Below are 27,979 nucleotides of genomic sequence, written 5' to 3'. Positions count from 1 at the left end.
TAATTATCAATAATAGATTAAATCATATCAATAATAACTTTATTTTGCATAGAATTTTTATTGCTTTGAACTATAAAATTGAGTATATTAATTAATTATTAATAATTGATATTATTTTAAATTAATTATCATTTAATTAGTGTTAAAGTTATATACCAATTATAATTAATATTTACCATTATAAATAGCATTTACTACTTAAGCATTTTCAATCAAATAACACCTAATAATATCACGAAAACAAAAAGAGACGAGATTATTAACATTGTTAAGTTTGAAGTGTCTAAGAAATAATGCAGTTTTCAAAGAGGAAACTTCAAGTTATATTCAAATGACAATATAACAGAGAGAAATAAAATATCATTTTAATCGATGATGAGGTAAACTTATAATATTCTAAATTTATTTTAAACTTATTCCTCATTCTATTATTTAATATAATTTTAATTTTACTTTATGCTTTTTATTTAAGGTTTAATATCATTTTTAGCCCCTAAATTCTCACTTTTAACTTTTTTACTATTTTTTTCAATCACTTTATTTCGTCTACTTTCATTTCGTCACTCAATATAACCCATTGACCATTTTCTCTACAAAAGTATATGATGTAGTTGTTTAAACCAATCAAAAGCTAACATGTTAATCCACATCATTTTAATGATTAAAATGCCATTAATAATTTTTTAAATTTTTTCATGAAAATTCATTTCTTTTCGAACATGAAATGTTTTAAGAATCTAGAAATGTATTGTTCATCTTTAAAATGGGGACAACACAAAATTTTGTCAATTTTTTAAGAAAGATGGAAGCTCATAAGACCGAAAATTAGCTGCTCTGGCTTCATTACTGCTCAGCATCCCAGATTGGTCCAAGATTCTTAAAGCGAAGTATAGGGAACACGGTGGTGTTGAAGATGTTGACCAATAATGGTCACGGCATCGGATCGACAAACAATGACAAACTGGAGGCTTGAATTTTAGACCCTCAATGAACCCTTCTATGTTTTCCTTAGGTTTTCTAAGAAAACTAAGCCAGGTAGTCAAAGGAGGATGAAGTTTGTAACACCCCTAACTCGTATCCGTCACCGGAATAGGGTTACGAGACATTACCGGACTTATACACTATCATTTATACAAAATCGAGTCATAAAATTTGCATTTCAAATCAATTCTTTTGAAATTTCACCATAAAGTGCCTAATATGGGCCGACGGGGCCCAATGCATGCTTTGGAAGTGGTTCGGAACTAAACTAGCAACTTTGGAAATTTTTCCTTGAAGATAGGGGCACACGCCCGTGTGGCCTAGGACATGGCCGTGTGGCCAGCCCGTGGGGATCACATGGCCGTGTGGCCATCCCGTGTGGAATTCTGACTTACATTTTCTTAAGTATCAGAGGGGCATACGGCCTGGGCACATGCCCATGTGGCTAGACCGTGTGGTAAACTGATTTTTCACAATTTTTAAGCCATTTTCACACATTTTGACACACGACCATGTTTGAAACCCGTGTCCTTCACACGACCAAGACACACGGCCATGTCTTTGGCCTGTGTACTATTCTGACTTCATATTTAAGGATGCAGGGGACACACGGTCATATCACACGCCCGTGGGCATACCGTGTGTCTACCTGTGTAGACGAAAATAGGCCTTTTTAGGTCACTTCTCACCCTTTCATCCATTTCCTGCACTTAAACACAATTATACACTAGTAGAATCCAACCAATCAATTATTTCAAGCCAAAACATGTATATTTCATTCTCAAACACAAAACATCACATTCAACTTACTTTGCATACTTAATTGTTCCTATAATTACATTATCAAATCAACCCCTATACATGCCATATAAATCAAAAAGTTGTTTAACAAAATTTACTGTAATAAATCTGGATGTGTGATCTTTGATGTAGATCTAATCCTCTGTATGTATATAAGTCATCTACAAAACAAATAACATACACAAATAAGCTTATAGAAACTTAGTAAGCTCGTAGGCATAAAAACATAAATCTTATCGAACACTGTACACAATCATATATCTTTTAATTTAATTAATTCTTCTTGTAAATCACAAAATCATTAATAAGCTCATTTGAATAATTTCCATGTTGCTATTCACGAATTTAACTCCTTTGGGCCCATTTCTCATTTATTTCCATAGTTAAATTAGGGAACAATAATGGAATTGAGTGCTTCATTATCACATTGCCATGGTAAACCATAGACTTGCACTTAGTCACATATCACACACCAAAGCCATAGCCCCGCCATGGTCTTACACGGATCACATATCATACCGATGTCATATCCCAGATACGGTCTTATACGGAATCACGTTATCACATCACACTGATGCCATTGCCCAACTATGGTCTTATACGGGAATACGTATCACATTGCTCTGATGCCATAGCCTAGCTATGGTCTTATATGGGAACATATATCACATATTTTCTGTCAATTCATCATGGTCATAAAATGAAATCACTCAAAACCATTGTTCCAACTAATTTGTATTTTTAGTTAATCATTATTTAGTAATTAATACAATTTGATAGTATTCATCTACAATAAGGTACCTTAGCAATCATAATATTTTCATAATAAAACATTGAACTTTGTCATATGAACTTACCTGGACTAATTTGCAAAATTCGTAGAAATTCAGGGATTATTCCTACAATTTCGCATTTCCAAGATTCACTTCGTTTTCTTGATCTATATTTATAAAATCATTCCTCCATTAGCATCTATTTCAATTCTATTCTACTTCACAACTTATGCCCTAAAATTTTTGAAATTATACTATTACCCCAAACTTTTTAGTTTTTACAATTTAGTCATTGCTCAATTTATTCATCAATTTAGCTAATTCCTCTCAAATAACACTTTATCAAGACATTATAAACTACTTCAAAGCATTTAACACTCAAAATTTCATCACAAAACCCTAATTCCAACAACTTTCACAATTAGATCCTAAAAATTGATTTCTATAAAAATCTCTTCATAAAATCATCATATAATAAAATTAAAACCTCAATTCCATGATAAATCATCATAAAATTTCAGCACTTATTCATGGAAACTTTCAAAATTATCCATGAAATCAAAAACTAATGAATTAAACAAGTGGACCTAGTTATAAAAGTCCCAAAAACACAAAAAAATTACAAGAAATAATCAAGAATTGAGCTTACATGTAATAAAAATATGAGAGACCAGCTTAAAAGAACCCTTCAATAGTGTTTTTTCTGGACAGGATGAAGAAAAATGAAGAAAACTCTAGATATTCTAATTTAATCCAACTTTTAACTCTTCAATTTCAACTTAATTACCATTTTGCCCTTAGTTCACACTATTTCTCAGCCATTCACTTACCTAACCGTCCAGCCCATTTTATTTTGGGCCAATTTGCTCTTTGAGTCCCTCTTATTTATTATTAAAGCTATTTAATCACTTCCTACAATTTTACATCTTATTCAATTTAGTCCTTTTTCTTCAATTAGCTATCAAAATGGTAAAATTTCCTAACGAAACTTTAATACTAACTTATTAACACTCCATAAATATTTTTAGAAATATTTATGGCTCGGTTTATAAATTTAAGGTCTCGATACCTCGTTTTTATCTCATTTTATCTATAAATTTTCTTTAATTCATAATTTCACCAAAAAAATTTCTAAAATCACACTTAAATTTTACTTACTAACATCTAAACTCACATGTCGGATTTAGTGATCTCAAATCACTATTTTGATATCACTAAAATTTGGGTCATTACAAAGGTAGCCTTTGATTAGAGCTCTGACATCGGAATAAGCTAGTTAGTGGAAGTAAAAACAAAGTGAGGTGCTAGGTTTTTACTTGGGTTTTGAGTTAAGCTGAGAAAGAAAACAAGAAAAGGGAGAAAGATGACGCTATAAGCTTGGCTGGAGGAATGGTGACGATGATGAGCGGTGCAACGACGACAGTCGTGCGACGCCTAAGATTTCAATTTAAGGAAAGAAGAAGAGAAATTAATAAAGAAAAAAAATGTTCATTATTGCTAGAATTGAGTGACCCAAATCATTATTAAAATAAAATACAGTGGTAAAATAAAAAAATCCATATAGAACTACACTTCTTTTATTTTATTTTATTTTACAATAAAGTTTTTCAACCTTATTACACTTCATCTATTTGATATTGATTAGAATAAGGTGTTTCAATCTTACTACACTCCTTCTATTAGAATATGGTTTTACAAGCCTGTAAATAGACATAGTCTACTTCTCTTGTATTTATTTGAATTAGACTTAGTGAATTATATTCTCCTCTGTCCGTGTTTTTTTTTCCGAAAGGGTTTCCTCGTAAAATCTAAGTGTTCTTTATTTTTTTCCTCTTTTCTTTGCGACACATTGTCATTGTCATTATCGATGTTCTATTTTTCACAAATTGGTATCTGAGCTTTCCGGGTTTCTTATCTCGATCATGGTAATGGTGTCGCTGAAGTTTAAAATGTTCTGTTAGATTGCAACACCAGATTTGTGTTGTGACATATTAAGATGCATGTAGTTCTTTTGTAGATGGATCGGGAGGATGCCCTGCTATGGATAGATAAGATGCCTTCGACATTGACGAATGAAGAGAAGAAGTGTAAAGATCGAAAGGCTTTGATGCAATTACATCTACATTTGTCTAACGAAATTTTGTAGGATGTGATGAAGAAGAAGACCATCACTGCATTATGGAAGAGGTTGGAGCAGTTATGTATCTTGAAAACTCTAACCAGCAAGCTGAATGTGAAACGTCTTTATGCTCATCGTTTGGAGGAAAGTGTGTTTGTGCACGAACACTTAACAGTGTTTAAAGAAATTCTCTTAGACCTTGAGGCCATGAAGGTTCAGTATGATAAAAAAGATCTAGGGTTGATTCTGCTTTGCTCGTTACCCCTGTCTTATTCAACCTTTAGAGATACAATTTTGTATAGTCGCAAGTCTCTCACAGCTGATAAGGTTTATGATTCTTTGACCTCGTATGATAAGATGAAGCATATCGTGGTTAGAATCAACTCTTAGGGAGATAGTCTCATTGTTTGTGAGAAATAAGATCGAAATGTTAATGATGATCATGGAAAAAAAGGAATAGAATCATCGCGGTAAATCTAAGGGAATATCGAAGTCTTCAAATAAAGGTAGGACTTGTAACTTCTGTAAAAGGAAGGGGCACATTAAATTTGAGTGTTTTAAACTGTAGAATAAGATCAAAAGGGAGGCTGTGAATCAAAAGAGGAAACAACCAGAAAAATTCAGTGAAGCTGCTGTTGTAGAAGACTACAGCGACGGTGAACTTCTATTGTAGAAGACTACAGCGACGATGAACTTCTACTCGCTTTTGTCAACAATTCTAAAGTGAGCGAGGAGTGGATCATTGATTCGGGCTACACCTTTCATATGAGTCCCAATCGGGATTGGTTTACAACTTACGAAATAGTGTCTGGAGGTGCTGTTTTGATGGGAAATAATGCTTATTGTAAAATCGCAGGTGTTGGAACAATTAAAGTTAATGTGTTTAATGGAGTTGTCAGAACACTTAGTGACATGCGACATGTTCCAAAATTGAAGAGAAATTTAATTTCGTTGAGTATCTTAATTCAAAAGGGTACAAATACACAACTAAAAGTGGGGTTTTAAAGATTTCCAAATGTTCTCTCGTTGTGATGAAAGGGTAGAGAAAGACTGTTAAGTGTTTTGCATGGTTCTACTATTACTGGTGATGCAGCTGTCACTTCCTATTTCTTGTCAGATAATGATGTTACTAGACTTTGGCATATGCGCCTAGGGCATATGAGTTAGAATTGCGTGGCAGAATTAAGTAAAAGAGGATTTCTTGATGGGCAAGGAATTTACAAACTGAAGTTTTGTGAGCACTGCATTTTTGTGAAACAAAACAGAATTCGATTCACCAGAGGAATCCATAACATCAACATGTAACCCATTTATACCATTTTGGTAATTAATCCAACATGTAACCCATTTTTTTAATTTAATTATTATTTTATATTATCTGTGTAAAAAAGCCTTATTGTGTACATTGAATATGGTCTATAATTTTTAATATTATTAAAAATATAAATCTATAAATGTTCTAATTATCCTTTACTTTACACAAATTAAAATAATTAAAAATGTAATATTTTATAAAATTATATAAAAATTTAACTCATAACATCACGTACAATGCAGGTGACATTAAGAATAAAAAATAACTTATGTATTGTTACTATGTTTATTAGTTATTATTTGAGTAATGTTGATTTATATTAACTATATAAATTAAAGCTATATTGTACATTGAATATGATATTATGATTTCAATGATTTAAATATTATTAAAAAAATATTTATCTACAAATGTTTTAATTATGTTTTATAATATTGATTATTACTTTACACTAATTACAATAAATAAAAATGTGTTATTCAACAAAACTATTTAATAATTAAAAACTATTGTATTTGGGTGAAACTAGTTATATTCTTGGAATTCGAATCTTTAGGGATCGAAAGAATAAAATGATAGATCTATCACAAGCTTCATACATCGATAAGGCACTGGAATGTTTTGCAATGACCGATGCAAAGACAAGTGCTCAGCTAACTGCATCAGGTTTTCATCTTTTTTTAGATGATTGTGCTAAAACAGCAGAAGAAAGAGAGCATATGAGTAAGGTTCCATATGCTTTGGCAATTGGAAGTCTTATGTATGCAATGCTTTGCACACGTCCAAATAAAAGTTTTGCAGTAGGAATGGTTAGACGATATCAGTTGAATTCTGGTCTCAAGCATTGGCAAGTTGTAAAACATATATTAAGGTATCTTAAAAGAACCAAGGATTATATGCTTATGTATTCTAGGGAGAAACTTACTCCTATTGGATACACAGACTTTGACTTCCAAACCTATAAGATTTGAGGAAATCGACATCAGGAAATATATTCGTTCTAGGCCATTGAGCCATAATATGGAGAAGTGTAAAACAAACTTGCACTGCTAACTCTACTATAGAACCGAGTATGTGGTTGCTTCTGAGGCAATGAAAGAAGCAATATGGCTTCGAAATTTCTTAATCGAACCTGAAGTCATTCCTGGTATAAAAAAAGCTATAACACTATATCGTGATAATAGTGCTGCAATAGTTAATACCAAGGAAATGAGAAGTCACAAGAGAACGAAACACATTGATCGAAAGTATCACTTAATACGTGAGGTAATAGCCAAAAAAATTGTAGATGTAGTAAAAGTATCTTCTAAAGATAACCTTGTGGATCCATTCACTAAGACTCTTGTAACTAGGAGTTTCAATAAACACGTCGATGATATGGGAATGCAAAACATGACACATTTACTTCACTAGGGTAAGTGGAAGATTGTTGAGAAATGCGTTCATATTTTAGTAAACATGTAATTATTTTCTATGTATTTGAACAATGAATAAATAAATTTCACATTTCACTATTATATCTTTTGTATTTTTATGCATAGAGAAATTGTGACAAGAAAATATTAGCTCATTAATTGTCCAAATTCAAATTGATGATAAGTAGCATTGTAAGAACATTTACATTGCGAGAAAGACAACTTACTTCAGTAGATAATCTAAATGAGTCCGTAATCTCGTAAAAGAATCAAAGTAAGCATTTGATTTAAATACTGAGAAAGATTATTATATCGTCTACAATTCCAATTAAGGAGATGACTAGTTTTAGCTATCAGAGCAGTTGACTCCACGGGTAGAGACATAGATGTATTCATTGGCAGAATGATACATTGGACTGGACCCAAGATGAATTAATTCTAAATCCGTTTGTGAATTAGTTCACTTGTGATGTTCATGGTGTGATTTACTTAAATCTTGAGTTAGTAACTGACCATGCGTATGCAACTCATGTGCTTTGATATAAGTGGAGGCTTATGCTCTAAAGATGATCGAGCCCATAGCCGGCATGTTAGGTACATGACTTGTGTATGGCATGGCTTTACTAGCAATAGTGGAATTCATAGCTCAATTAAAGAGTTAATGATATCCTCTCATTGGCATTGTGTGGATCTATAAATATGAAACTTGACCACAAGTTACTTGTTCTCGAACGAGTAATTTATCATAGTCATTTGTTAACAGTGATCATATTAATCATTAAGAAAACATAATGGTGACAATGAGATAAAATAGAATTGTATTGAGTGAATGAATTTACCTCAAATGAATCAATGATATCATATAAGGGTAACACAAACATGACGAGGTCATTGGATAAAGCAGTTGGATGAATTGTTTTCGTAAAGAGTATACAATAAGGAGTTTTCAATCATGGTACTTCTTGTAGACTGACTCCATGATTAAGTCATTGCGAATTGTCAGAACGATGCTTCTGGACATAATTGCAATAACTAGAGCCTAATTGTATATGTTTGATTGTTCCCTCTGCTAGCTCAACAAAAACTCGATCAGACTACATTTGAATCAGAAGAAAATTCTACGACTTTAGGAATAATTTAATTGAGTCGATTTATTCGATGCTGAATTAAATTAGGTGATTGTGAGAATTGTTCAACTAGAGAATTTGATTAAAGAATTTTCTTGAAAAATTAATTTGAAAAACCTAAGTAATTTTTGGAAAAATTAATTTAGATCAACTAAAATTAAACTAATCAAATCAATTAAAATTAATATGATATTTTTAGAAATTAATTTTCAAGTCAAACAATTGACTCAATTGGTAATTGAATTTGAAAATTAGACCTGAGATCGTAAATTAGGCCCAGGAGCCCAAAATCGAGACCAAGACCCAAAAATTGGTCGAACCGGGCCTGATATGTGAAACTGGGCCAACAGTCCAACTGGTGGTTATATCTGATTGGTCGGGTTGTCTTTGGCCCGGATCGAACCGACAAAAATCAAACTAGCTCAGGGTGCCAGCGACTGCAACAGCGACATTTCGGTGGCTAAAAAATTGTTGACTTCGGTGGGTTTTCGGTGGTTGAGCAGTGGAAGAATTATACTCCTACTAAGACTCTACCAGAGAATTTGATTTCAGATTAACCATTCCAAAAATAATATTATTCTAATAGATTTAATATTAAATTTAATTTAATACTTATCTTAATAGTATTTTATAAATTTAATATTAAAGTGATTATCTTACTATTAAATTTAATTTAATGTTTATCTTATAGATAAATATTTTATTAATTTAATAGATTTAATATTAACTTTAATCTAATATTTATCTTGATAAGCACTATATTAATTTTAAATTAAATAGATTAAGTTTGATCATAGTTTTAAGTTTGATCATAGTTTAACTCTCTAGACTCTCCCTATATTATTTTTCACACTTGAATTCAAGAGAAAGTTGTAGAGTGAAAATTCTCTGAATAAATTATTTCAGAAAATTTCTAGAGATATTTTCCTTATTTACAACTTGACTCAAAAGTTTAGAGAAATTACCAAATTACTTACTGATAATTTTTGTGAAAAATTTTCTAATTCAAAGCGAGCCTATATTCGGCAAACGTGAACTTGAGGATTGTGGAGAAAACTAATCAGTCGAAGCGTTCATTCTAAACGAATCAAAAAAGTATAAATTTGATCAAGTGTTTATTACTTTAGATATCACAATCAAGTTCTTGTTTTGGAAAATTTTTTAAAACTTTGGTTCTTCCCTAAATTTATTTTTTGTTGCATTTTTCAAATCCAATTTTCCAACAGCGACATGATCAATTAAGAGACATTGAGGCATCTCGTATTGCGGAGTTAATTGACGGTGTTGAACTTGAAATTAGAAAAGGGAAAAATCAAGTTCGTACTCTCCAACATCCAGGCAATACCCGATGGGGATCTCATTTAGCTTCTCTCAATAGCTTGATGAGGATGTTTGATTTCTTCCATGTTATATTACAATATATCATCAAGTCCGACAACCTTACTTAAAAGATTGAAGTTGATGGAATATATGATGCAATGACAATCGTTGAATTTGTTTTCATATTGTATTTCATGATTGAGATGCTTGGAATCACTAATTATCTTCGTCAAGCATTGCAATATAAATCGCAAGGTATACTAAATGCGATGCAGCTGGTGTCATAAACTAAAACGCTTCTCCAGAAATTAAGAGAACATGGATGGGATCCTTTGTTTGAGAAAGCGAAGTTATTTTGTAATGATCATGAGATAGAAATCCCTAATTTAAGTGCTCCGTACAAAGCTGGTCGAGGCCGGTCTCCCATCTAGTGAGATAACCTCACAATTGAACATCACTATCAATTTGATATATTCATTGATGGTATCAATTCATTGCTAACAAAAATGAATTCTTGCTTTAATGACGAGGTAGCAGAGTTAATTGTTCTTAACTCCACTTTGGATCCACGCGATAAGTATAAAGCTTTTCGGATGGAAGATATCTGCAAGCTTATGAATGATTTTTATCTAGACGATTTTACAGAGCAAGAAAAGCTACACATGAAGATTCAATTAGAGCATTTTCAACTTGATGCTCATTAAATAATGGAGTTGCAGAAAGCTTCTATAGTTGTCGAGTTGTGTCAAGTTCTATAAGACAAATAAGTCGCGTATTTATCCTCTTTCTTGATAGAATTATTCGTCCTGTGCTAACTCTTCCCGTGTCTATTGCAATGACCGAACGAGCATTTTCAGGCATGAAAGTTTCGAAGGCAAGGCTTTGCAACAAAATGAAGGATGATTTTCTTTCAACTTACTTGGTAGCATACATAAAAAAAGAGATAACTCTAGAATTTTCAACAAATTCCATCATTGATGTGTTCGATCTTATGAAGAAGTGAAATGTGCAATTTAGGATGCCTAATATTGAGAAATAGGACTAAGCCTAATTTTTTTTAATTTAATTTTTGGAATTATAGTGTTTTATGAAATTTTTAGTATAGTATTAGTTATTCTTTTTTTACATATTGCAAATAAATATTTAATTTTATATAGTGTGATTTTTTCCTTTTAATTTTTTTACAATTAAATCGTTCATGTTTTTTAAAAAATATTAAATTGATTTGTTTGATAAGAAAAAAAAGTATCCGAGAAGAATTGACACTTTATTTATGTTAAAAAAAAAGTCATTTGGATTTAAAGTTTCGGCACCTTTGAAGTAAAATCCTGGAGTTCTCCCTGTGTATAACAATGCACATTTGTTCAAAGTTCATATATTATCCCTTTTGAAACTAAAAATAGAGAAATGAACAAACCAAATAAATAATACCAAATGTAAAATTCTCTTTTTATTTAAAATTTGTTTAGAAATAAAAAAAATGCTTCAAAATAGCATTTATATGCTTCAAACCTAAAAGGGTAAGTGGGCATTCTCGAAATCATTGAGATTGAGGTATCTTTCATATAAGTTTTACAATTTATAAGAACTAAATCTTTTTAGAGTTTTTGGTTAGTTTTATTATCAATGTTATCTTCAATGTTCAAATCCGAATCCTCCCTTTAAAATATAATTTACTTTACCATTACTTATTGATTTTTTTAATTAATATTTCTCATAATTCTTAACAATATCAACAAATACAATTTTATTAACTTAAAAGAGTTTGGGTACTTAAATTATGGAATTTGTAATTAGCTATCATTCCCCCTGAAACCTATTTACTAATGGAAAACAGTGAGCAAGCCTTACTTGGGTTGGCCTTAACCTTTCATGCAGTTGATATTATTTCATGAACTGCTCCATCTTTGCCTATTTGGTTTAGATTTTTTATTCTGCACTGTTTACCTATTAAGATTTTCCCAAAAAAGTAAGCTAGTAAAGGGTCTTTTATAGATTTTATAAATCAATCAGCTTCTTCTCTTTCCTTCTTTCCTCATCCTCTGTTCATTTTGATTGCCAAAAAAAGGAAAAATCATTCACTTCATAAAATCACCAGGGACCAAGACTGCCAAAGAAATTAAGATTGTAGCTTAAAACGTACATCATCAACCCTGTGAGACATTCTGACAAACATGTGTTGTGCACAGAAGTCCTCTCGATCTCCAATAATGCCAACCCAAATTGGTAGGAATAAATGACTACTTGGGTTTAGGTGCCAAGGATCCGAAATCTCTACGAGGCAATAACTATAAACAACAAAGAAATGATCAAAACTTGGTTAAAGCCAAACAGGTAAAGAACTAATGTAAAAATGAGAAGCGAAGGCTAACCGTCCAAAAAGCTTTGCCTTCCACAAGACCATAAGGAACAGCTCCGAAATTCCTCGAATCCTTTGTGTTATATATGTTATCTCCTTCTACCCAAACATGCCCTTTGGAACCTATATATTCACAAATCATTTTCATTCTTTGAATATACAAAAGTGGAAATCCTAAAAAATATACATTACCACAATAGTATTGCATTTATCACTGTTTTTGGGGTCGACGACGTAGGTGACTTGATCACCTTCCATTCCGACCAGCCGTTTGCAGACAACCCTCCTAGGATTCTCAGGCGACCGAAAGAAGACAACGTCACCAGGTCGAAGTTTTCCTGTTCGGGTCGAAATGCGCTCCATCAACAACACATTGCCTGTTATGCCCAAGGTTGGAAGCATACTAGGACCATAAGTCTTTAGAGTTCCGTCATTGCCGCCGCCGCCCAAAATTCATAAAAGTAAAATTAAAACCCATAAATGAAAACATGAAATGATGATTGATAAGCTTGTTTTTATGGGGGATAGTTGAAAGATTTCTTACAACAACGGTAGTGCCGAGATATTTGTGGGTAACATAAAGCAAACAGAGGCCTCTCACTATAGGGATAACCCTGCTGCTCCATTCTCCCATTCTTCTCTCTTTTTCCAACCAATTTAGATTCTGGGTTTTCGAACATGTAGTTACTTAATCAACGACAATGAAATGTTTGTGGGCTTTGAAATAGGAAGAATCCAACATTGATCCATTTATCCTGCTTTGGGCTTTATTACGTTGTTTTGTTTCAATCTTGGTTTGAGAAATAGGATACATCAAGGAATCCCAGTATTCCAGGAACTGGTAAATCTTCTTTATGAGAGAGGATTACAAGTCTAAAGATGCAATAGCTTCGGTCCTTTCTGCCATGATGCGTGATTTTTTTTTTTTTTTGAAATTACCGCTTAAAATATTCTGAAACTACTCTAATTATAGTTGAAGCATCAAATCAGTTTCAAGTATTAAAACAAAAATTTACTAATTTTTAAAAAAATTAAATGTTTTTTTTAATTTAAATTTAAATTTATATATTTTAAAACTTTATAGAAGAATTTTTGTAAAACTTTTTTGAATTATTTATATATTAAATATAATTTGTTAACATTTTTAATCAATATAGTATATAATATTAAAAATAAAAAAGATATGTGTTCTAATAACACCACATGAATAGTCAACATTAATCAATATCAGTTAACATGGTCAACACCGATTAATATCTGGTTAAGGGTGAATCAAAGTGAAATCTATTTTTAAAATTTAAATTTAACTTTTTTATTTTAAATAAATTTAATTACCACATCCCACAATTTGATTGCAGCTCAATGCGACCGAGCCAAATAACAAATTGATATATTAATACTAATCCAAGAAAAAAAATAATACACGCATAGTTCGGAATTAAACCTTATTAAAAAAATGAAACGAGAAAAGGCAGTCCAAGTTGCTCAGAAACCGTGGATCAAACCAGAATCAATTGAAGATAGGATTTGGTGATAACAGACGCAAATCTGAATAGGTTGTCAGATTCCTTGGACCATAGCTTAATCTGGCTTTATTATTGCAAATCAGTCGCAATAAATTCTGCAAAATTCAGAAAACCATGGATTACATTAGATTTTTTTACTCTAATTGTATGTGTTTACTGTGATATATTAATGATAGAGATGGAAACTACGTACCATGTGCTAGCACAAAATTAGACATTATCCTTTTGGCACCAAGTATAAAATCCCAACCCATCCTTCCATTGGCATTTTTCGTTCAACTTGCCATAATGGTGCTACCGCCATTACCTACATTTACACATTCAACATTTGCTGCGGAGTCAACTAAGCATTTACTAGTTGGAAGAGTGGAGTTTCCCGGATTCCCACGTCACGTTCTAGATTCCCATTGATTACACTCACTAAACGACATTATCATTACCATCTCCCACTTGTATTAATACACACTTTCGCTGGTAGGTGGGTCAGTCAAGTGTTTAGACTTGAAATCCTCTCCTTCTTAGCTTCTGAGCATAGGTGGGGTTTGAACTTTGTACGTATCTTTTCACTGTCAAAGACAATTCAGTTTGTTATCATATTCTGGATTGAGTTAAAAGGTCAATGATATGACACTCATTTTGGCTTCCAGGGATCAAAGATTGGTTGAAATTTGCATATAAGCCTGACTTTGAATCCAAATTCATCATCAGTTACGATAGTTCCTTTCAAACCAGCTTCAGCATTACCATTACCTTAGCTAGCAGTGATGTCAAAATGTGTCAGTTTAATCATTGTTATAGTTTGTTCTGTTTTACTTACTGTGCTGCATGCCGAACCAAGCTTGGAAGTTGAAGTTGAGGCGCTTCAGGCGTTCAAAAGATCTGTCACTCATGACCCTTTAGGAGCACTTGCAGATTGGACGGTGGCTAATCATCACTGCAACTGGTCTGGCATTGCCTGTGACCCTTCCTCAAGGAGAGTCATTTCAATCTCCCTGCTTGATAAGCAGCTTAAAGGGGAGATATCTCCGTTCCTGGGAAACCTTTCAAGCCTCCTGGTTCTTGATTTGACTTTAAATTCATTCTCAGGTCATATACCACCTCAACTGGGACTATGCTCCCAGCTTACTCAACTAATTCTTTACTATAATTCTCTGTCGGGTCCAATCCCACCAGAAATAGGTAACCTTAGAAATCTGCAGATGCTGGACTTAGGTGATAATTCTTTGAATGGAAGCATCCCTGATAGCATTTGCAACTGCACTTCCTTGTTAGCTCTCGGTATCATTTACAACAATCTCACAGGGACAATCCCAAAAGACATAGGAAACCTAGTTAATCTTCAAATGTTGGTAGCATATAGAAACAATTTGAAAGGTCCAATACCTGTTTCCATTGGCATGTTGGGAGCGTTGCAATCTTTAGACCTAAGTGAAAACCGTCTGTCTGGAGTAATACCTCCTGAAATAGGGAACTTGTCAAGTTTAGAATATCTTCAGCTGTTTAATAATTCACTCACGGGAGAAATTCCATCTCAACTAGGTCGTTGTAGGTCACTTCTTGCCCTTGAACTCTACACCAACAAGTTCATAGGAGCCATTCCTCACGAGCTTGGAAATCTGGTTCAGTTACAGACTTTAAGACTGTACGGAAACAAGTTGAATTCCACAATTCCTCCTTCCTTATTCCAATTGAAATCATTAACCCATTTAGGACTCTCAGAGAATGAGTTGATTGGAACTGTATCGGATGAGGTTGGATCTTTGACCTCGTTACAAGTACTGACCCTGCATTCCAATAAGCTCAAGGGGGAGATTCCTTCATCAATAACCAACTTGACAAATTTGACATATTTGTCAATGAGCTACAATTCCCTGACAGGAAGACTTCCACAAAATCTTGGATTGCTTTACAATCTAAAGAACTTGAGCCTGGAAGTCAATCATCTTGAGGGATCAATTCCCCCAAGCATTGCCAATTGTACCCATCTAATGTATATATCTTTGGGGTTTAATAGGATAACTGGGAAAATTCCATCAGGTTTAGGACAGTTGCCAAATTTAACACGTCTATCTGTAGGGGCAAATAGGATGTCAGGTGAAATTCCTGATGACCTCTTCAACTGCTCAAATCTTCGTCTCCTAAGTATAGCTGAAAACAATTTCACTGGATTGATTAAGCCAGATATCGGCAAACTCTATAATCTCCAGGTTTTGAAAGCTTCTTTCAATTCATTTGTAGGGTCAATTCCACCAGGGATTGGCAATTTAAGCCAACTCATGACCTTGACCCTTGCAGGAAATGGTTTCACGGGCCGAATTCCACCAGAAATATCAAAAGCCTCTCTCCTTCAGGGGCTCTCATTGCATGACAACGCTCTGGAAGGTGCCCTACCTGAGAGACTATTTGAACTGAAGCAGCTAACTTATCTAGACTTGCAGCACAACAAGATAACAGGTCCCATTCCAGATGCTGTCTCAGAGCTTGAGTTTCTTACATATCTCAACCTCAACAACAACAAGCTCAATGGGTCCATTCCAAATAGAATGGACTGTCTATATCGACTTTCAACATTGGATCTCTCTCACAACCATCTCAGTGGATCAATTCCAAAGTCCATGTTTGCAGGGATGAAAATGATGCAACTGTATCTGAACTTCTCCTACAATTTCTTAGATGGACATATTCCAGATGAGCTAGGGATGCTGGAAATGGTACAAGCCATTGACATCTCAAACAATAACATTTCAGGAGTCATTCCTACGACACTTAGAGGCTGCAGAAATTTGTTTTCTCTAGATCTTTCAGGAAATAAACTTTCTGGTTTCATCTCTGCTGACGCTTTTGCTCAATCGGATATGCTTAGAAGCTTGAACCTTTCAAGAAATAAATTAGATGGTGAAATTCCGGAGAACTTGGCAAAATTGAAGCATCTAAGCTCACTAGACCTGTCCCAGAATCAACTTCGGGGTCATATTCCAGAAAGCTTCACCAATAGTTCCAGCTTGAGGCATCTAAATCTTTCATTCAATCAACTTGAAGGCCATGTTCCCGAGAAAGGCATATTCAAAACTATCAACATGTCAAGTTTGGTAGGAAATAGAGATCTCTGTGGAAACACATTTCTCGGGTCGTGCAGCAAGAGAAGTTCAAATCGGTTTTCGAAAAAGGCAATAACAATTCTCAGCATACTTGGATCTGTTTCTGTAGTGCTGACCCTAGTGCTAGCCATTTCATTCCTCCTTTGGCATGCCAAAGAGAGTAACCCAGTCAAGTTGGAAAATCCAGAAACAGAGTTTACAGCAGCAGTTCTAAGAAGGTTTGATAAAGAGGAGTTAGAAAATGCTACAAGCTCCTTCAGTAAAGATAACATTATTGGAGCAAGCAGTTTGAGTACCGTGTATAAGGGCCAGCTGGAAGATGGCCAGCTGATAGCAGTAAAAAAATTAAATCTGCATCAGTTCTCCAAAGAATCTGATAAGAGCTTTTACAGAGAAGTCAAAAACTTGAGCCATTTAAGGCACAAGAATCTGGTCAAGGTACTTGGGTATGCATGGGAAAGTGAGAAGCTGAAGGCTGTAATTCTTCAATACATGGAGAACGGAAGTTTAGAGAGTGTTATACATGGCTCCATGATGGATCTTCATATCTGGACATTATCTAAGAGAATTGATCTTTGCATTTCAGTTGCTAGTGCATTGGATTACTTGCATTCTGGTTATGATTTCCCCATTGTGCATTGTGATTTGAAGCCTTCCAATATACTTCTGGATGGTGATTGGGTCGCACATGTAAGTGACTTTGGAACAGCTCGCATGCTGGATGTCCATCTACATGACGGAAGTAGCCTTTCTTCAACATCAGCATTTGAAGGCACTATTGGCTACTTGGCACCAGGTAATCTTCAATTGCTCCAACTTATTAAGCACTCATCCATTTCTCATATGTGCCAGAAAAATTTCCAAACCTGCAATATTTTCAATAAGCATCTTGAGAAAAGATATGGTCTCCCATGTTGCATGTAGTCTAGTTTCAACTATTCTAACACTAGAATTCCTTCATATCTTTGAATGGATCAAGTGATAATCAAATGACCATGCTTAAACAATTACATGCTTATAAACTTGCTAAGTTTCTAATGAACATCATTAGATTTCAAAACCTGAATTACTGAGACATTACTCTGCCCTCATTCAGAATTTGCATACATGAGGAATGTCACAACTAAAGTGGATGTGTTCAGCTTCGGCATAGTAGTCATGGAGTTCCTAACAAAACAAAGACCAACTGGACTAATGGAAGAGGACGGACAGCCAGTCAGTCTCCGTCAACGAGTTGAGAAATCCCTTGCTACTGGAACCAAAGGAGTCCTCCAAGTTTTGGATCCTATGCTAGCTTCAAATGATTCCAATAAACAAATGGAAGCAGTGGAGGAACTTTTCAAGCTAGCCTTGTTTTGTACCTCCCCTAATCCTGAGGAAAGACCCAACATGAACGAGGTTTTGTCTATCCTTTCAAAGCTAAAAGCAAATAACTATGAAAATGAGGCCATAATCTCATGAAGAATTGAGCACCCAGCTGTGTTGGAGAAGCATAACTGCAGACTCCATTCGATTCTAATGTATTGGAAGGATAAATATATGTAATAGCAGTTACTCTTCACAAGTGAGAAATGAAAAAGATTGCATCTTTGTTTTTGTCTTTAGGTTTTTGGCAATTAACCAATTAAAAGTATATATATCAGCAAATCTAAATAAATGTACAAACTTATATATATCATGCATATAAAGTTTTGGTGATTAACCAATCAAAAGTAAATATAAAAGCAAGTCCAAGCAAAATGTACAAGTATAAATCAGCTAGTCCAAAACAAAAAGTATTTTCATATTACCATTACATCCTAGTAATGTCTCAGACTGTCAGTCTTTGGGTGGGTCAATCTTTAAAAATTCATCTATAATTGACGGAAACTCCAGAGTTTGAAACCCAGAATCATCAGCACTCTCAAAAGCAGCTTTAGCCATAAGCAAGAAAGCCAACCTCAATGGCTCACTACCATTCCTGGAGAAATATATAATCCAACCTTCCAGTCTTTCCACTTCTTTGTCACACTTTGGCCCTTTAACACCAACAATCTTCTCATAAAATCCACACTCACATCCACAAGAATTCCCTCTACCAACAACAGTTTTGTGCTTCTCTCTTTTCTGGGTTTCTCCCAGATTATCCGATAAACCCAAAAGCTGCATCAAATATTCGATATCATCAGTGTCTTTGCTTGTTGCGGGGGAATGAGGGGGATTAATCTGAGGATGGGTTTCATTTGTAGAAAGGGACTGAGGTGAAGAAGACATGAAAGCTTGAGGGGGTTCGCTGTTGGTTATGTTAGTGTTGGAAGGGTGGGTTAAGTGCAGGTAAAGTGGGGTGCTAAAAGATTGAGTAGGGACATGGGGTTGTCCTGAATCTGGTTGGTTTTCTTCTAGTTTCAATCTTTTTTCAACCTTTAAGAATTTGAGGAAACGAATTCAGATAATATAAAAAGGCATGCACATGTTTGTATGGAGGCATATAGGATTGAATAATGAATACCTGTTTGAGAGATGAGAAGAAATTGCAGTGTAGAGATGGCGGTCGCATTATGCAAGTTTCTTTATTCCTTTCTTTTTTCCGGCCGGATGCAAGCTTGGTTTCTAACTCCCTTGCTATGCGCCTTCGCTTTCCAAATCACTGATTTTAACTACATATTTTTTCAATAATTTATTTAATTAAATAATAATTAATTTTAAATTAAAATTTTTACTAATTTAAGGGTCTGTTTGATTGCCAGTAAAATATTTTCCGTAAAATGATTTCTGGAAAATGTTTTACTTTTCTGTAAAATGATTTACTGGAAAATATTTTCTGGTGTTTGATTGAATCTGTGTAAAATATTTTCTGCTGCTTGGCAGATTCCCTGAAAATATTTTCTGAAAAAGTTATTTTTACATATATTAATATATATTAATAAATTTTTATATTTTAAATTATTTTTACATATATTGCAATGATTTATTTATAATAATACTCAATTATTAAGCTACAATATTAATCGTTATAAATTGAAAAAAAAACTAATATCAAATAAATTATTTGTAATTGTGTTAAAAAAACAAGTATTGAATAATTAAAAAAATAAGTAACTAGAATATCGATAAACAGAAGCAATTTTCTACCGAAAATGAAGGAAGGAATGAAGGAGGCAATAGAGAGGAGAGCACGGAAAATGTCTTACGGAAATTGAAAGGGTAAGACATTTTCCCTAAAATGTAATCCATTTTCCCTTATTTTGGAGTTCATTTTCCAAATGGAAAATGTTTTCTGCCAATCAAACGCTGGAAAAGTTAGAAATGATTTTCCGGAAAATCAATTCCGTCAATCAAACAGACCCTAAGTAATATTATGAGTTAATATTAGAAACAGCAATAATCTTTAAAAAATTGCATGTGACTTGTTAACTTGTGAAATTTAAAAATTTTACTCACAATGTATGAAATGGTATTAGTAACACCATAATCAAAATCTTTCCAAAAGCATTACAGATTTTGAGAATTTACAAATAAAAGTACACCAACCAACTAAAAACATGCGATGAAACAAGTGATAATCCTGGAAGTTTGACCGAAATTACAGAGATAAAATACGCATTGATTTGCAACAAAAAAAACATCACACCCAAGTTTCATGGTTTTTGAGGGGTTTTTTCTTCGTATTTTTATTTTTAAAAATTGTTTTCTGAATTTTTTTTAAAAAATTTATAAGTATTGTTTACTTTCCTTATGATAATGTGTCATTGGTTGACTTCAACTTTTTTAATAAAAATTTGGATTAAAGGTAACCATATACATAATAAAAATACATAAACTTAGCTGATAAAAAAAATAAAAATATTGAAGTAATAATTTAACTATATTATATAAGCCAAAAAGAAATTTTAAAATAATAATCATAACAATTATTGTGAGCTGCAATTTCAATCTTTGTACCTCCACAATCTCCTTGGAAAAAAAGGTAAACTATATATAGATATAATTACTTAATTATAAAAAAAATTTATTTTAAGCATTTATAATAAAAAGTTTGTAATTTAAATAATTATGTTATATAGTTCGATCATTTTAATTACAATTGACAAATTAACGTGACAGTTAAAAAATAATATAAGAACAAATTTAATTCTTTAACTTTTACATATTATATCATTATAGTTATAATTTTAAAAAATTAACGCTTAAAATTTATAAATAATCTCAATTTTATTCTCATTTTAAAAAAATATATATAAAATTACATATATACGTTTAAATTTTGTATTAACAATTATATTAATATTAAATAAAATAAAAATCTGCCAGGACCGTCCCCACCGTCCCTCAAAATTTTTGTTGAAAAGAGTCTTACAAATTCAAGTAGCCCTCTAATTGATGAAATCTCCATTGAAGGAAAAGGTAAATTTCCCTTTAGGGATTAAAGCTTTCTAATGTAAACAAGAAGCTTTAGTAAAGCAGGAACTCTTGCCTGTGTTTATTTACACCCACTCATACCCACTCGTCTCACGGGAAAAGACCATTGAAATTAAAAGAGTGGGATGTTTTGCAGACTTTTAAGGAGCATCTCTAGCCCGTCGTTGAAAATTGATTCAGTGCAAGACATGAAGAAATTCTAAGTGACCCCAAAATGTCGTGCTACCATCCATCTAACCAGGGCTGCATGCTCAACAATAATACCTAGATTCAAATCTAGTTTTCAAAAATTCAGAATCTAGGTTTTGTGCTTGTATTTCTAGGAATTTAATTTTTTTTATTTATCAAATTTTAAAATTTAAGTCCAATTGTTAATTTTATTTAGTTAAATTTGTTATTGTGACATTTTGAAATAGAAAAAATAATTCACTTAATAGTTATTAACTTAAATTTAACAAAAAAAATTTAATAATATTTATAATTAGACCTGAACTTTAAAATTTAAAAAGTAAAAAAATTAATTTCTTAATAAAAAGTACAAAAACTACAAGCATATTTTAACCTAATATCTAATATAATGTGTTTAATAAGGAAAAATTACAGGAAACAACCCGCGGAGGGAGGGAGGGAAGGAGAGTAAACGTTGGAAGAGGAGGAGGATGGTGGGGGATTTTTTATTTTATTTTATTTAATATTAATATTAATATTAATTTTATTTTTTAATAACATTTATGTATTTATATATATATATTAGAATTAGGATTAAATTTAGATCACTTATAAAATTTAAAAATTAATCTTTTAAAACTATAATTAAATTAATATAATATATAAAAGTTGATTACTAAATTTATTATTATATCTATTTTTTAATTACTAATGTTTGCAATTTTAACAGCAGGGGCAAAAATTACTGAAATATGTAATGTGGGATTGAAATCTGAGATGGGCAAGCGTGTTCAATTTTTACCCACATCCAATGCCACTCATTTCTTTATTTTGTGATTGTGCTGCCAAAATGTCTAGGGGTATACAATAATGTATATAATGAAAAGTGTAGACATATTAATATCATATAGGATTATATTAGAAAATTAATTTCTAATGAAAAATGTTCATTACATATATCAAATTAGTTAGCAATTTAGTAATTTCTTTAATCAAAAGGTTTATCAAGGGGTTTAGTAAGTAATGCTAATATATATATATATTTTAAATCACTTAATAGACACTAATAATAGGAATCCAACTTTTAATTAGTAACATCTAATTATAATGTTTAAAGAGTAAAAACTAATTTTTCTAACTGTAAAACTGTTTTCTTTACCCTATTTTTCCAACAAGGACATCTTAGCCACCTATGAGGACGCGTCGGGGTAGGCAATGAATTTTCAAAGATTTTGACTGTTGTTTAGCTCGAATACATCTTTTTTGGACAGGGCTATGGTTCAATCGATGTTAGGGGTGGATGTCTTGATTGAGTAGGGTCGCTATCTGGCTCTTCCATCACTTATCAATTGTAATAAATAAATAAAAAAGGGAAGTCTTCAGTTTTATTTAGGAAAGGCTCTGTAAGCATACTTTTTAATTAGAAAATCTGGTTTCTTTCTCGACCAGGTATGGAAGTTGTGCTTAAGACAATTGGACAGGCGCTCCCAATGTATTGTATGAGCATTTTCCTCCTTCCAGTCAGTACATGACTTGGGTTTGCAGCGGCTTATGAACTCGAATTGATGGGCTTCAAACTCTAGTAATTTGGCAAATCTTCATTGGCCATCATCGGATAGACTTTGTACTACAAAAAAGGTGGGTAGTACAGGTTTTTAAGATCTTTACTACTTCAGTTTAGCCATGCTTGGCAAATAAGGTAGGAGGATTCTTTCAAATTCGAACTCCCTTTTAAGTCGTCTCTTCAAACCTAGATACTTTTCGAAAGGTGAGTTTTTTTTATGTAAGCGAGGGTACTAACTTGTCTTTTGTTTGGAGTAGCATTTGTCCGCCCAAGTGTTTGCTTGAAAAGGGCTCCCATTGGCCATGTACTTATGGGTTGTTCTTTTGCGGTTCAGGTATGGTCTTTATCTGCTATTACATTTCCGTCAGTGTCTTTTTCTAACTGCTTCTCTTCGTTGCTACTTGGTGTTGATAGTCCTTTGCTTGGTAGAGTGGTTGTTACTGCTTGGTCTCTCTAATATTTTCATAATCGGTTTCTCTGGTGTATGGACACAGCTACAGCGGCCTCAAATGGGATTTTTGCTACTCGCTTCAGGCAAGACTGAGCTACTGCGCTTTAGCCTATCAGCAGGTGCAACCTACTGTTGTTCAAACGGTTGTGCTCCCGTTGCTAGCTGGTGTCGACCACAAGTAGTCCATGTCAAGTGCAATGTTGACACTGCTTTTAGTGAGGATGGGCAGTAGGTAGGTTACGGGCTGATTATTAGGGATGAGGAGGGCGCTTTCTTTCACGCAGCCATCGGCCATCTTCCTGTTGTGTCTCGGGCAACAATGGATGAGGTTATGATCATACGGGAACCTCTTTCTTGGCTCAAACTGGTGTTGGTAATGCATAAAAAAATCAGAATATTTTTTGTTGCAGAAAATCCTATGCAATTTTTGGAAATTTACACGGCTGTTTTACTATTTTGTCATTTAGAAAACTGTATAAACAGGAGGTCATTCTCGTCATTTTTCACATAACACAACAAGAGAAAAACAACTTCTCTTTGTTCTCTAAATTATGGTGTTCTACGAAATTATACGAGAGCAAAATTTTGTCTAGAAGATTGGGTTTTAAGCGAGATCGTCTATGATCCCTCCGATCTTTTTTGGAAATTCAACCTAGTGTGATTTCGCCGATTGTCTTCCAATTTATTTTCCAATAAGATTTCCCACCAATTGATTTTGTTTTTTGTTTTTTGTTTTTTTTTTGTTTCGATTCCTTTCGAGAAAAATAATATCAATTGTGTTTCACTTTCTTTATTTGGGTGTACAAATATTGAGATACTATGTTAACCTTGAAGGGCGATATCCACTACAAGATTACACCGATGAAGACGAATTTGCTTTTAAGGCAACAATTCTTCCACGACATAATGATTGCTTTATTTATTTACTCTTAGTTTGGTTTCTTATTAGTGCTAACGATTTTGTTTTATAATAGTATATTTTCATAAATTGGTAGGTATAGACAATGTTGTCTTGCAAACTGTTTGTCTCGAAGCTTTATGAGCTCTAAACTCTTATAACCATGGTATTTCTGAGTTTATTTTTTTTTATCAATGATTGTTGCGTTGTGACTTTCATCATCTTTCTTTTCTATTGGATTCGTAAGAGTGCTAACAAGGTTGTCCATCGTCTTGTTTGCGTAGCATTGTCCTAAGCATGTCCTCATGTTTATAATTCAATTCCTCATTTCTTAGTATCTTTGCTTCATTTGGTTGTTTCTGACCTGGTTCGTGAGGAAAGGCCTTAGATTGGTTGTATAGGGAGAGCCTGTTGGCTTGGGATTAGTTTAGCTCTTTTCTAATGAGTTGTCTTTTGTCTTGCCTATTTGATTTTCTAATGAAATACCTCTTTCTCTCAAAGAAGAGGAAAAAAGTGAATATCTCAAACGCTTCACGGGTTAAGGAATGGTTATGTCACAAATTTCTTTTTTTCTTTTTTATTTTCTAAACTAAAATGAAGTATTATTAAACAAAATGTGTTATAACTTTACTAAATAATTTAGTTTAAATTGGGATCAATCAAGATATTGTTTAAAAAAATTCAATTATTCAATCTAAGTTTATTTAGGGTTTAGGGTTTAGGGTTTATTATTCTAAAAATAATAAAATATTAAAAATATAATAATGATTATATATTTTTATATTCAACTTAAAAAAATTAGTTTCATCATTAAAATATTAATTCAAATCAATTCGAGCCAACCCAAATTAAAAATTACTTTACTTACACCTATTTTGAATTAGGTCGAGCTTACCAAATTAAGCGGATAATTCAACCATTAAACAAATATATAACTACAAATACCCAAATAAATAAATCCAACCACTAACACAATATAATTAATTATTTTTAATCCTGAAAGGCATGATAATTCATTTGCCCTCCAACTTTATAAAAAAAAAGTTATTGTAGCTTTCTATTTAATTTTTCGCCTTTTTTAGCTCATAAACTTATATTGTTTGTAAAATCACCCCAAAATGAATGAAAAAGTTAACATTTGTTAGCTTTGTTGACATGGCATCAATGTGTATTGTAACAGCTTGTTTTTAGTCAAATCGGAACAGTGATTTCGGGACCACAAATATTAGGTCAAAATAATTATTTTATTATTATTTTAATGTATACAGCATGATAGTATGATTGTGAAAAATTTTCGTTTAGAAATGTTATCATTTGAATGCTCAATTCGAAAAAAAGGACTAAATCGCGTAAAGTGAAAAATTTGAGTTCTATTAGCTAAAGGTGTCTAATAGCTATGGAACCTTAAAGTGGAGGTCCTTATGAGGTAATTAGACCTTTAGTATGTTAGTGGATGATAATGGCTTGACAATTTTGTAAATTGAATTAATTTAAAAGGTTAATTAAGTAAATTAGTAAATAAGTGATAATAAAATAAAACTGAACATTTCTTCATCTTCATCCATCTTCCATCACTGAAATTAAAGAACAAAAGACACCATTTTAGGGCTTGAGCATTTGGCTATCTTGGAGAAGCGCATATTAAGAAAAACGAAGTTCGGATTTAGATCGGGGGAAAAACAAGATAGTTGATTGATAACTCGTTTCTCTCCATATAAATCTAAGGTAAGTTCGTATGTTAATAAGCATTAATATAATTGTATTTTAAATGCTTTATTATTGAATTAATTATGAATACGATTTTACGGAAATGTTCGACGAAGATTCGGCAATGTTAAATCCCGGTTGAATCTTAGGAATAAATAAGATACAAATGACATGTCATTAGGGGTTATTGGATTTGGGTGCCAGTCCATATGTTCTAACGGTGGCTAAGTTATCTGGCATGTGTTGCGGATCCTCGTCAGCTTGTGTGAGCAGCACCGTGTAGTTACGTCTTGACCATTAGCTTGTGTGAGCAGACTCGTTGATAGCTCGAGAGTGAGCATTATATGAGATATGAGATTGAGATAGCTTCGGGTATGTATTGGCACTTAGGGTGCAAGATTCCCGAGTGTCCAATATTATTCGAAATGGTTCAACGGGTATATCGATGAATTGGAGGAATATGAAATTGATACGAGTTAGTACAAGTATGTACGTGAACTATACAATCATTGAATCGAGAAAATAGATGGAATTCATGTCCAACATGTGGATTGAACACGTGTTAAGTTTTGAATTTAAATTTAATTGCATTATGTGATGTTTAAGTATTTGAATTGTAAGTTTTACTTTTTTAACATACGAGCTTACTAAGCTTTATAGCTTACTCTGTTTACTTTTTCGTGTTTTATTTTGGGCTGTATGATTGATTGTGAATGACTTTTATTTGGGAATGGAAAATGTATGTGAAATGTATGATTGTTTATGAAATATGTCTGGTAATGCTCCGTAACCCTATTCCGATAATAGATACGGGTTAGGGGTGTTACATGTATTCCACGTTAGCAGTTAATTATTTTTAACAAATTAAAAAATTAAAAATTATTTTTATAATTTTTGAATTTTTATATTTAAAAATAATTAATTGCTAATATAACAATTTAAGTGTATGCCACATCAATAAAGTTAATAGATGTTAATTTTTCTATCCATTTTAGGGTGATTTGATAAATAATACAAATTTAAAAATTAGAAGAGATGAAAAATTAAATGAAAGATTAAAATTACGTATATGGAATTATATGTATGAACAACAAAATCTAAAATTAGATGATAGGTAACAAATAACAATGTTAATGGTAGGGAAAAATTGAATAAATCTATATAATTATGTGAAATAAAAGAATACTGTAACTGATACGAATGAGGGCAGATAAATGCGGAAGAGAATCGTAAAGTTTGTTTAAGTCGCAGATTTGACTTAGGGCTCTAGACGATTAGAAAAAAATTTGAATTTTGACACAACTTAAAACACAATCAAATCCAGGTCAAATGAAACAAATAAAAAGATAACTAAGATAAATAAATAAAACAATAAATCAAATATTGGAATAATAAAGAAGAAAATAAAGAAGATAGATGGAAAAGATAGAACGTGATATGTAGAAATTCTAAGAAGTCTTAGAAATAAGAAGAATCTACAACATATTTCTGGCGACTCTAATGTCCCCTCTAAGATAGAAAACTTAGCAAGAAAAAGTTTGAAGATGATCCCTACAATCTGAAAAGATTGTTAAAACTATTTTAAAAGAAATTCAAGAGAAATTCTTAAAAAAAAATTTAAAGAGAATTTATTAACTCAAAAGAGAAGTTGAATAATAATGAATTGTGTACAATGTAAAGGCCTATATGTAGGCTACCTAAATAAATCTAAATAAAAATATTAAGTATTCTAGAATTCTAATTAATCTAAACAAGAAGTAGTTTTAAACTAAATTTTCTCAAACTTTCTTGTTGATATAAAATTCCTAAATAACTTAAACTACTTAATAATTATTAAAAATTTGGAATAATAAAATAATAAGAGTTGTTAAATACAATATTAAGCTCATATATAATAAAAATTAAGCCGAAAACTTGAACTCAAAATGATTTAAACTCGAATTAAAAGATCGAGACTCG

The 27,979-nt window shown here is 32.4% G+C and overlaps 1 protein-coding gene and 2 long non-coding RNA genes across 6 annotated transcripts; 1 reads left to right on the top strand and 2 right to left on the bottom strand.

The window, feature by feature from the left end:
- Window positions 1–11,821: 11,821 nt before the first annotated feature.
- LOC107963390 (uncharacterized) lies at window positions 11,822–13,150 on the bottom strand. The gene is made up of 4 exons (XR_001701893.2): window positions 12,755–13,150; window positions 12,403–12,627; window positions 12,224–12,333; window positions 11,822–12,139 (listed from the first exon to the last, which is right to left on the bottom strand). It is a non-coding gene; the product is annotated as an uncharacterized lncRNA (long non-coding RNA).
- Window positions 13,151–13,507: 357 nt separating this feature from the next.
- LOC107961799 (uncharacterized) lies at window positions 13,508–19,452 on the bottom strand. Of its 4 annotated transcripts, XR_005928421.1 has the most exons (4): window positions 19,323–19,435; window positions 14,554–17,700; window positions 13,930–14,302; window positions 13,509–13,831 (listed from the first exon to the last, which is right to left on the bottom strand). XR_005928421.1 is itself a non-coding variant. In XM_041115148.1 (3 exons), exons 1-2 carry the CDS (start codon window positions 19,368–19,370, stop codon window positions 18,653–18,655), a joined length of 372 nt encoding a protein of 123 aa, XP_040971082.1. In that variant the 5' UTR covers window positions 19,371–19,452; the 3' UTR covers window positions 15,974–17,700; window positions 18,625–18,652. The 4 variants fall into 4 exon arrangements, 2 of the variants coding, with proteins under 2 accessions (XP_040971082.1, XP_040971081.1); XR_005928420.1 differs by having other exon boundaries at window positions 13,508–13,831; window positions 13,930–17,700; window positions 19,323–19,441; XM_041115148.1 differs by lacking the exons at window positions 13,509–13,831; window positions 13,930–14,302 and adding an exon at window positions 18,625–18,976 and having other exon boundaries at window positions 15,974–17,700; window positions 19,323–19,452.
- Window positions 19,453–22,734: 3,282 nt separating this feature from the next.
- Window positions 22,735–24,136, top strand: LOC107961800 (uncharacterized). The gene is made up of 2 exons (XR_001701416.2): window positions 22,735–23,298; window positions 23,459–24,136. It is a non-coding gene; the product is annotated as an uncharacterized lncRNA (long non-coding RNA).
- Window positions 24,137–27,979: the final 3,843 nt, after the last annotated feature.

Source organism: Gossypium hirsutum, chromosome A06 (genome assembly GCF_007990345.1).
Source record: "Gossypium hirsutum isolate 1008001.06 chromosome A06, Gossypium_hirsutum_v2.1, whole genome shotgun sequence".
In the NCBI taxonomy this organism is placed as follows: Eukaryota; Viridiplantae; Streptophyta; class Magnoliopsida; order Malvales; family Malvaceae; genus Gossypium; species Gossypium hirsutum.
Note: the sequence above shows the minus strand (reverse complement) of the source record. Positions and strands in the feature narration are given on the sequence as shown.

Bases quoted from the DNA above. Each gene is read 5' to 3' on its own strand.
- LOC107961799 (XM_041115147.1), bottom strand. From the start codon at position 19,370: ATGCGACCGCCATCTCTACACTGCAATTTCTTCTCATCTCTCAAACAG. The intron at 19,235-19,322 runs GTATTCATTATT...AAATTCTTAAAG, and splicing joins TCTTCTCATCTCTCAAACAG to GTTGAAAAAAGATTGAAACT.